At 35.0% G+C, this 12,286-nt stretch overlaps 1 protein-coding gene across 2 annotated transcripts in view; it reads right to left on the reverse strand.

Moving 5' to 3' along the window:
* The window catches only part of ARL6 (ARF like GTPase 6), a 48,175-nt gene that overhangs the window by 4,229 nt on the left and 31,660 nt on the right, over positions 1-12,286 (reverse strand). For both annotated transcript variants that reach the window (XM_082655262.1, XM_082655263.1), the window contains exons 6-7: positions 5,258-5,387; positions 1,264-1,319 (exon numbers count right to left, since the gene is read on the reverse strand). In XM_082655262.1, coding sequence (XP_082511388.1) covers positions 1,264-1,319; positions 5,258-5,387 — 186 coding nt within the window. The remainder of the gene's footprint in view (positions 1-1,263; positions 1,320-5,257; positions 5,388-12,286) is intronic.

The raw sequence follows: 12,286 nt of genomic DNA on the forward strand, positions 1-12,286 counted from the left end.
GCTTCTAGTGTCTTCTCTATAATGTTCCTCTGTAACCTATCTGTTTTATGTGGGAATCAGTCCCAGAGTGGTCACTTTGACCACTTCTTTGCACAGTCTAGGAAATGAAGTTGGTGTGTTCACAGAAAAATCCCACTAGCTCTTCTGAGAACTACTAGAGGTTCTCAGTTAAGTTTCACTTAATTGTAAAATATAACTAGAAGGTTCTTTGCAGTTTAATGGTAAATGTCATGATGACAACACGAAAGAGAAAAAAATACAATGGTCTGTGCAGTTACCTAAAACACCACATTTTACTAATAACACATAGAAATATTTATCAGAAGTACATTTAGTACTTTGAACCAAAGAAATACTATGTCTCTTTATGTATGGACAAGCAGGCTACTCTTAGATCCACTATGACATACAGAAGAGAAAAAAACCCACAAATAACTGGAATTGAGAGGGTTGTGTAGAAGAAATTAAATTTATAGCCACAAGACTACGGCTAGAATTTATAATCTCTTGTTATTTCACCCTTGTTCAGGGCAGGGAGATTCTAATAGAAATCATCCTCAACTGTTTTGCTCAAAAATGGAAATTTTTTGGCCTGATCTTCAAGGGTCCTGTAATAAGAAGGACCTATAGAACTTGGTTTCATTCACATTCACATTTTGTTGCTCTCTGTGGGTCACTGTGCTTCAATCCATTCCTGTGTCTAGCAGACAATGTAACCTTAGGAAAAATGATATATCTTAATTTATGATAGCTATTGTGATGAATAACAAATAGAACTGTGATTACAAAACATTAATAGAATACCAGCATATATAATACTAAATATGAGTATTAAAAGTTGTAAAAACACGCCATGAATAAATGGAGCTACATATGGTGTATAGCATGATTCTTGAACGATACATGCCATGAAGATTTATTTTTAGTTATTGACAGTAAGGTCTAAAATTTGTCCCAAACTTCAAATGTGCTTCTATTACTAGATCTGACAGAAATTTGTTGCCATAAATTAAAATTATTTTCTAGAGATGTCATGCATGTTGATGTAAGCACTTTATTTAAATAAATCCTTTACAAAAATGTAATTGAAGTAAATGGAGCAAAGTATTGGATACTTACTGTATTGTTTTTTCTGATTGCAGAAATAAATGGAAACAAGAGGAAGAAAGGCAGTGATATAACAAAAATAAAATGTGAAGAAGGAAAGAAAACGTGAATGGAAGGGAAATAAAGGCTGAAGATGCACAGTATTTTGTGATGTACCTTGAAGCCAGTCTACACCTTCTTGCAATCCTTCTCCTTTTATGGCATCACTAGCACTGCAATAAAATCCGTAAAAAAAATCCATTTCATTACATCATAAAACTACAAGAATAAATACTTACAATTTTGCCATATAGCAAATTAATATATTCTACTAACATATCTGAGCAAAACTGGCTAAGCACTGAAACTGAATATATATAGGATATAAAAGTCTAAGAGTTCAGGAGCAAGACATGAGAAAATTATTCATAATTTATATGGACATTTGGAAAAGTGTATCACTAAAAAGTTACTATTCTAGGAATATTACTCAGACTGGCATTAATGAAACATACACTTTGAGTTATTGTCCCAGTAGCAGAAAAGCGTTATAGAATACACCACCCTACCAGCCCCAATGATTCAACAGCATTTACTTATTAGAAATGCTATACTTCGGTTGTAATTTAGCCATAGGATGGAGTGACTTTATTTGACATGAAGTTTGATATCTAAAAGGCATAAACCTGTAATTGTAACTTTGGTAAACTAGTAGAATAAAAAAATTCCAGGAGATATCAACCATAGTTTTTTAATTATTGGCTTCAAAAACCTGGATAGGTTGTTTAACTCTTCTGCCTTCAGTTTCTGCCTCTGTAAACTGGGGGAATATCACCATTGGCCTCAGGTGATTATTGTAAGAATTAAATATTTGAGATATGGATATAAAACACTGAACACAGGGTCTTTTCATTGTCTTTCCATTCTTGAGAGTAAACCTAAATCCTTACTGTGACATTATTTTATAAATAATAAAAACTTATATAAACTAAAATAATAAAATGCAGAAGATTTTTAGGGTATCAAACAATCCTTTTCAAAGACACAGACTAGGGCTTCCCTGGTGGCGCAGTGGTTGGGAGTCCGCCTGCCAATGCAGGGGACACGGGTTCGTGCCCCGGTCCGGGAGGATCCCACGTGCCGCGGAGCGGCTGGGCCCGTGAGCCATGGCCGCTGGGCCTGCGCGTCTGGAGCCTGTGCTCCGCAACGGGAAAGGCCACAGCAGTGAGAGGCCCGCGTACAGCAAAAAAAAAAAAAAAAAAAAAACAAAGACACAGACTAATAGCTTCTCATAACATGTTACTGATATAGTTATTTCCTTTCAAAATATAATCGTATAATAACAATTAGTATACGTAATTAGATTTTCTGAATGATTAGGGTTCCTTTTAGTGTGCTGAAGCATGATTTTAAAATGTACTCAATTACCTTAAAGCTGTTAATTGGATTCTAATCAAAACAGAAATTACTTCCAAGGAATTACTTGTTAGACTAAGAATATGACTTATCATAAAATTATTTTAAAATAGGAAGACAGAAACAAACAGCATAAGATACACAATTATTCAAAGCAAACTATGGATTACCTATATTAATGGCAAAACATCAGTAACTGAAATGCTTATTATCAAGTAAGATCAATGTATTGATTTTATCAAAAACTTCTAGTCCCAAACAAGAGTACAGTACCATGAAGAAATCCTTCCCCGTTGGTGGAGGTGTCACTGCCCTACTAAAAACCCTGCATCTTTTCCTAATAATTCCCAAATGTTTAAATTCTACCTTTCCTTTCAAATAAATCGTAAGACTTGTACTTGGAATAAAAGCCAAAGTCTTTATCATTTCCTACAAGGCCCTATGTGACATGGCCCCTGGTTATTTCTCAGTGGCCTCATCTACAATTTCCCCCTAGATCTCTGTTCCAGCCAGCATGGACTTCTTGCTGTTCCTAGAGAACACTGGGCACATTCTCATCCAAGAGCCTTTTCACTTGCTGGCCTCTCTATCTGGAAAGTTATTCCTCTAAACCTTTGTGTGAACTGCTCCCTGACTTCAGTTAGATCTCAGAGAGGGACCGCATTCATTATTCTTTCTCTTACTATTCTACTTCATTTTTTTTCATCCTCCCAACTGACATTTTATACATCTATTTACCTGTTTTATTATCTGTCTCCCTCACAAGATAGTAAAAAAGCAAATACGTACATATATCACACCAGGGACTTAGTCAAAGAACACACTGTAAGAACAATAACACAATCAGACCTGAAAATCAGAGTTGACTATATGTTTAGTACACTGGTCAAAAATAAACCAAAAAATTTTTCCTTTAATTTTCCAGACTATATTTCTCTATGAGCTCTTTTTTACTGACCAAATTTACTTGTACCTAAGACAAGAGAGATGCAATATTTTATCGCTGCATCACTGAGTGCTACTTTCTTTCTCTAAAATTAATGGATAAATGTATTTTTAATTTCATACATGCTTTAAAAACATTGCAAAAGATAAAAACAAACTTAACAAGTGAAACACTAATTGGAACTTAGTGAGATGTCCAGTTTGAATTAAGGAGAAGTCAAAATTTTAGATAAATTCAAAAGAAAAACTTGGTATTCTTCTATAAGTTGTGTAATATAGAAACTGGCAATATGTTATAAGTCCATATCCTTTTAGCATCAGGTATTACTTTTTTCTCTCACTAAAAAATATTCAGGTGTCACAATAAATCTGTTAAAATTCAATTACTAATTATTTTAAGTAGAAAGAGATTTTTCCATTTGTAAAATTAATTTCTACTTCGAAATTAAGAGGACTGCATCTTTTACTAATTAGACCTATGTTTTGAATGTTGTACTTTCTATCAAAGCAATCACAACACTTAATGCAAAAATTAAAAATTATTCTACTTCAGATGTTATCAATTTAAGTATGATATACAAAAATACAAAGGTTCTATCTCAAGATATTTCTCTACCCCAAGTCCCTCCTTTCTTCACCAACCAAATACCACAAAACCTCAAATTCCAACTCAAGAATCATTTAGTAAACACTGACTTTTCCTCTGATTTCCAAAGTAAGGAGGGTTTTACTTGAGATATGAAGCCTTGGGTACAGAAAAGTTTCAATGGCTTTCTCAAGCTCTTCTCTTTTCAGCACCAAGGTTAGCTCTTAAAGTTCTTCTCTGAGCTCTACCACTTCCTTGTTTTGTGTTCAGCCTTGCTCTATAGATATCTTCTTATAAAAAGGGGAAAAATGGCAAGAGAAGGATATCTTCCAGCATGGAGAGGTAAGCAGGTGGTTAGAAGGAAGGTTAATTTAACATAAGGTATTGGTAGGCTTTAAAATACTAATATATAACTTCTGGTTATCCTTGTTGGAATATTTTGGTAGAAAGGCACACTGGAGTTAAATATATTAGTAAGAAACTGCTTTCTAAATAAACAACGTATAATAATTTCAGACACTAATTATTTAAGAGTTCAACCTTATTAGTATGTCCAAATAATATTAATTTTTGCATTTCTATTTATTCATATCAACAAATACTTATTGTGTATCTACTAAGTAGCAGGTACCATTACTATTCTGGGGGTTACAGAGTAAACAAAATCAATGAAATCCCAGCTCTCATGGTACTAATGCACTAGTGTAGGAAGACAGACTATAAAACAAAAAATAAAAGAAGAAGGGGTCATAAGGAAATACAAAAAGTAAAGCAAAGTAAGGAAAAAACAAGAGATGGGGGTAAGGTATAGTGATGTTTCAGAGTTATTAAGAGAGGTCTCTTTCCTGAAGGAAGTGCAATAACAAGCAGGAAAATTATTTTAAAGAATGATTCCGACAATGGGAGTAACAAGTACAAGCACCTTCAGGTGGGACTGTGGTTGGCTGATTCAATGTGCAGAAGGATATCAGTGTGGCTGAACTTGGGTGAGTAAGTAGGTTGTTTAAGTTGTTCTTTTAAAGAGTTGTTTTTATTTGTCTATCCCTGAAAAGATTTGAAAAGGTTTTAACAGTAATATATTAATGAATACCTGCAAGCCACGATTCTATAAAACAAAATCTTTACCTTACATCCTACCACTTATAAAGTGAGCTTGGAAAAAACCCTTAAAGTTTGGAGATTTTTTTCAGAATGATAAAATGAAAAGTAAATATAAAACTTTACCAAATATGCCATGGTTTATCTTTGATGTTCTCTAAACACAGCAATTGAGACACTTTTACAGATGTCACTGCATCTCTAAGATCCATTTTGTTTGCAAAGAATAAAATTGGTATTCGGCGGTGCTTAATATCTAAAAGAGAAAATAAGGCTATCATCACATTTCCAGCTTTTTGGGTTATCTTCTCCCAAATCCTTAAAACTGTAATCCAATGAAATTGTTTTCCAATCACTTCTTCCCATATCACACATACATAAACATTTAAAGACATATACTGTGAAGCATGTATTTGAGTGACAGGAGAATTTTAAAAATACCTCTTCTTAAGATTATCTGCCCTCTGGTTGGAACTGTAAACTAAAGATGGATGAGGTGGGAGTGGGGGGCTCATTAAACAGTTACTGAACAGCACCTAGAAAAGGGTCACACATTTTGGGTTTCATTTTTACTGTCAACAAAAAAAGAGGTCAACTTCAAACAGAAGTAGGAGTATAAAATGGATCCTGGTTTTATATTTTAGTTGCAGCATTATAAGTAACCTAGATACTTTAACAAGATGTTTTTACCTTGTTACAATTTTGGGAGCATTTTTTTTTTACTTTTGAATACATAATACATTTAAATAGTTCAAAATTCAGAAGAGACAAAATTGTATGCAGCAAAAGAATCTGCTCCCTCCCATCTTTGTCCTAGTCCATACACCTGTCCTCTCTACAAGAGGCAACCCATATCATCATCTGTTTCTTGGCATCCTGGCATCTTTTTATGAATATTTTACATATTTGAAAACAATTATTATATATTATTCTTACAGCAGACTATTCTCATTATTTTACACCTTTTGCTTTTCACTTAATTTCATAGCTTGGAGATTATCCCATATCAGTACATACAGAGAGCAGTTTCATCATTATTTTAACGGTTGTGAATGTCCTGTCTTTCAGTACTATGTACCATAATTTATGTATCTAGTACCCAACTGAGATATATTTGTATTGTTGCCAATATTTACAACTATAAGCAATGTTATAATGAATAAACTTGTACATACAAAAATTTGTACAGGGGCCAGAACATCTATAGGATAAATCTGAGAAGTGGAGTTGCTGGGTCAAAGGATATGTAAATTTCTAATTTAAAAATTCTCCCATAGTTTCTTCCACTGCTGTAATAGTGTAATTTTTATATTTAAATATTTAGTCCAGCTGGAATTTATCCTGGAGCAGAGAATTTCAGAGTAGATAGAAAAGTAAGATATGAAGTAAGATATGAAGTTTACAAGAAGCACACTTTGAACATAAGGACACAAACAAGTTGAAAGTAAAAGCCTTGCAAAACATATTATGCGTATGCTTAGGTGTAAGAGAGCTGGCATGGCTACACCAATATTAGACAAAGTAGTATTCAATATACAAAGGTATTAGCAAAGAAAAAGAAAGGCATTTAAAAATTATAAAAAGGTGAAGCAATCAAGAAAACAAAACAATTTTAAGTGTGTATCTAAGAGACAAGCTTCCAAATACATAAAGCAAAATTTGAGAGTATTAAAGGGAAATCAAATAAATTCACAATCATAGTGGACACTTCAACACCCCTCTTTTAGAAATTGATAGACAAGTAGACAAAAAAAAAATCAGTAAGATTGTGGGAGATGTGTGATTGTTTTCCACAGGACTGAATGAGGAAGCAACTTTGGGTGGCATCTGTGGGAGGAAAAGGCTCCCTGTCCACACCCCCTGACATCTGATGCCTGGCTGTGCTGCTGCTTGTCCCAGATGATTATCTTAAACCGCAGCACAGAGCCTTCATTTCCCGGACTGTCCCCAGGCAGTTTATTCTCTACTCTCTCAGGTGCAAAATGGAGTTCACTTCCTCTCATGGGCACACCAAAATCACAACTGTTTGCAGAATAGCCATCAATGAAAAAGACCAGAATATATCAGAAAGGATATTCTACAACTAAATACATAAAGAAGGAATCACAATACGATGGGTAGGAGGGGTGGAGTAGAGATATAATCGAATCCCATACCCCTGGGTAGGCGAGCCACAAATGAGTGAATAATTATAACTGCAGAGGTTCTCCCAAAGGAGGGACAGATCTGAGCCCCATGCTAGGCACCTGAGCCCAGGGGTCCTGCACTGGGAAGATGAATCCCCAGAGCATTTGTCTTAGGAGGCCAGCAGGGCTCACTTTTGGAAGACCCAGAGAACTGGGAGAAATAGAGACTTCACTCTTAAAGGGTGCACACACACTCTCATGGGCTTCAGGACTCTGGGCAGAAGCAGTAATTTGATAGGAACCTGGGTCAGACCTACTTGCTGATCTTGGAGAGGTAAAGCTCACCCTGGGGACAAAGACACCGGAGGCAGCCACTTTGGGGAACTTGTTGTACCACGTGGACACTGGTGCCAGTAAGCTCATTTTGGAATCCTTCTCTAGCTTATCTCAGCCTTGCCCTGCCCAGACCCTGCTCTGGGACTGGCTGGGCCCTGGCCCTGCCCACTAGTGGGTGAACACAAGCTTCAAGACACCCTGGGCCCCATACCCAACTGTGTCAGGAACCGGCCCCACCCACCAGCGATTCAACACCTGCTATGGGACCCCTGGGCCCTGCAACCAGAACCCAGGACTTGGCTCTTCCTGCCAGTAGGCCAGTACTAGCTCCAGGATGTGGCTTCAGCCACCAGTGGGCAGGCAACAGCCCCAGGATCTCCTGGACCCTGACTCCGCCCACTTTAGCCAGACGCATTAAGAAAAAAATGAAGAGGGCCCAAATCAATAAAATAAGAAATGAAAAAGGAGAAGTTAAAACCAACACCATAGAAATACAAAGGATCATAAGAGACTACCATGAGCAACTATATGCCAATAAAATGGATAACCTGGAAAAACTGGACAAATTTCTAGAAATGTACAGTCTCCCAAGACTGAGCCAAGAAGAAATAGAAAATATAAACAGACCAATTACCAGTAATAAAATTGAGTCAGTAGTAAAAAAAAAAAAAAAAAATCCCAACAAATAAAAATCTAGGACCAGGTGGCTTCACAGGTGAACTTTATCAAATATTTAGAGATGAATTAACACTAATCTTTCTCAAACTATTCCAAAATGTGCAGAGGAAGGAACGCTTCCGAACTCATTCTATGAGGTTAGCACCACCCTAATACCAAAACCAGACAAAGATATCACACACACGCGTGCACACACACACACACACAAAATTACAGGCCAATATCACTGATGAACATACATGCAAAAGTCCTCAACAAAATATTAGCAAACTAATGCAACAATACATCAAAAGAATCATGATCAAGTGGGATTCAACCCAGGGATGAAAGGATTTTTCAATACCAACAAATCAATCATTGTGATACACCACATTAACAAGTTCAAGAATAAAAACCATATGATCATCTCAATAGATACAGAAAAAGCTTTGAAATAAATTCAGTATTCATTAATGATTATAAAACTCTCTAGAGGGTGGGTACAGAGGGAACATACCTCAACATAATAAAGGCCACATATGACAAGTCCACATCTAACATCATATTCAATGGTGAAAAGCTGACAGCATTTCCTCTAAGATCAAGACAAGACAAGACAAGGATGCCCACTCTCACCAATTTCATACAAAACAGTTTTGGAAGTCCTAGCAACAGTAGTCAGACAAGAAAAAGAAATAAAAGGAATCCAAATTGGAAAGGAAGAAGTAAAACTATCACAAGGATCTGTTTGCAGATGGCATGATCCTATACATAGAAAATCCCAAAGATGCACCCCCAAAACTACTAGAGCTCATCAGTGAATTCAGTAAATTTTCAGGATACAAAATTAATATAAAGAAATCTGTTGCATTTCTATACACTAACAACGAACTATCAGAAAGAGAAAACAAGGAAACAATTCCATTTACAATTGCATCAAAAAGAATAAAATATCTATGAATAAACCTACCTAAGGAGGTAAAAGACCTATACTCAGAAAACTATAACACACTGATGAAAGAAACTGAAGATAACATAAACAGGTGAAAAGATACACTGTATTCATGGATTGCAAGAATTAATATTGTTAAAATGATCATAATACCCAAGACAAAATACAGATTCAGTGCAATCCCTGTCAAAATACCAATGGCATTTTTCACAGAACTAGAACAAATAATTTAAAAATTTGTATGGAAACACAGAAGACCCTGAATAGTCAAGACAATCTTGGGAAAGAAGAACAGAACTGGAGGAGTCATGATCCCTGATTTCAGACTATACTGCAAAGCTACAATAATCAGAACAGTATAGTACTGGCAAAAAAACAGACACATGGATCAGTGGAATGATCCACTGATCCTTGTGATACACCACATTAGGACAGAGTGCCCAGAAATAAACACATGCACTTATGGTCATTTAATCTAAAACACAGGAGGCAAGAATATACAACGGAGAAAAGACAGTCTGTTCAATAAGTGGTTCTGGGAAAACTGGACAGCTACATGTAAAAGAATGAAATTAGAACATTCTCTAACACTATATCTAAAAATAAACTCAAAATTGATTAAAGCCTACCTGAAATCATAAAACTCTTAGAAGAGAAAACAGGCAGAACACTCTTTGACATAAATTGTAGCAATATTTTTTTGGATCTGTCTCCTAAATCAAAGGAAATAAAAGCAAAACTAAACAAGTGGGACCTAATTAAAGTTAAGAGCTTTTGCACAACAAAGGAAACCAGTGACAAAAATGAAAAGACAACCTACTGAATGGCAGAACTTATTTGCAAATGATATGACCAATAGGGGTTAATATCCAAACTATATGAACAGCTCATACAACTCAACATCAAAATAACAAACAACCCAATTAAAAAATGGTCAGAAGATTGAACAGACATTTTTCCAAAGAAGATATACAGCTCACCAACAGGTACATGAAAAGATGCTCAACATCATTAATTATCTGAGAAATGCAAATTAAAACTGCAATGAGATATCACCTCACACCTGTCAGAATGGCTATCATCAAAAAGAACACAAATAACAAATGTTGGTGTGGATGTAGAGGAAAGGAAACCCTTGTACACTGCCGGTTGGAATGTAAATTGGTGCAGCCACTATGGAAAACAGTATGGAGGTTTTTCAGAAAACTAAAAATAGAACTGTCATATGAGTCAGCAATTCCACTCTTGGGTATTTATCAAAAAAAAAACCCCAAACACTAATTCGAAATGATATATGCACCCTAGTGTTCATAGTTGTCAAGATATGAAAGCAACCTATGTGTCCATCAGCAGATGAATGGATAAAGAAGATGTGGTACGTATATACAATGGCATACTACTCAGCCATGAAAAAGAATTAAATATCACCATTTGCAACATGGATGGACTTGAAGGGTATTACGCTGAGTGAAATAAGTCAGACAGAGAAAGGCAAATACTGTATGATATCACTTATATGTGGAATCTAAAAAATACGACAAGCTAGTGAATATAACATAAAAGGAACAGACTCGCAGATGTAGGGCACAAACTAGTGGTCACCACTCAGGAGAGGGAAGGGTGGAGGAGCAAGGTAGGGGTAGGAGATTAAGAGGTTCAAACTACTATGTATAAAATAAATGAGCTACAAGAATATATTGTACAACACAGGGAATACAACCAATATTTTATATTAACTATAAATGGAACATAACTTTAATATATTGTGAATCACTATGCTGTACACCTGAAACTTATATGATATTGTATTAACACATCAACTATACCTCAATAAAGAAAGGATGTGGAAGAAGTGAATAACACTATCAACTGACATTTATAGAACTCTTCAGGCAAGAACAGCAAGATATACATTCTACGTAATTGCAGATGGAACATTCACCACACTCAATCGTATATGTTAGGCCATATATTTCTAAGAATAAAAATCATGCAGAATAGGTTCTTTGATCACATGGAATTAAATCAGAAATCAATCACAAAAATATACCTAGAAAATTCCCAAATATTTGGGAAATTAAATAATAATACACTACTAAATAATCCAAGCATCAAAGAAGAATTTACAAGGTTAAGCCTGGAAAATACTTTGAGCCAAATAATAAAGAAAAGAAATATATCAAAATTTGTGAGATATAGCTAAATACTCAGAAAATATGTATTACTTTAAATGCTTTTACTATAAAACAAAGGTGTAAAATGCTTTATTAGAAAAGAAAGGTGTAAAATCAACAATTTCCACTTACATCTGAAAAAGATTCAATTTAAATACAGAAAGTTCATAATAAAAATGGAAGTTCTTAATAAAAAGAGAGCAGAAATTAATGAAGTTTAAAAAAGACACACCCACAGAGGAAAATACCAAAACCTAAAGCTGGTTCTTGGAAAATTAATAAAACCATAAACTCTTTAAAAGATGGAGCAAGAAAAACGGGAGGAAACATAAATTGCCAATATTAGAAATGAAAGAAGATATGTATATCATACAGGTCTTACAGACATTAAAATGATAATGAGAGGATGTTACAAACAATTTTATGCCAATAAATTTCACAACTTAGATAAATTAACAAATTAACAAATTCAGTCACAAATTACCGAAAGTGACGCAAGAAGAAATACAGAACTTTAATAGCCTTACATCATTTAAAGAAACTGAATTTATAATTCATGCCCCCAACATACACACAAAATCCTGACCCAGATGGCTTCATTGGTAGATTCTATTTTAATGTTTAAGTAAGAAATAATATCAATTCTACACAAATCCAAAAGATAAAAAAATAGAGGAGGAGTAAATACTCTTCATTTTATGAGATCTCTACAGCCCTAATACAAAATCGGGGGGGGGGGCATTGCAAGATAGGAAATGACAAAATGGAATGCATTATGCTAAGTGAAATAAGTCAGAGAAAGACAAATATCATATGATCTCACTTACATGTGGAATCTGAAGAAAACAAAACACAACAAACCGATAGATGCAGAGAAGAAACTGGCTGTTGTCAGAGGCGGCTGGGGTGG

The sequence above is a fragment of the Grampus griseus genome (assembly GCF_964374135.1).
Source record: "Grampus griseus genome assembly, chromosome: 5".
NCBI lineage: Eukaryota > Metazoa > Chordata > Mammalia > Artiodactyla > Delphinidae > Grampus > Grampus griseus.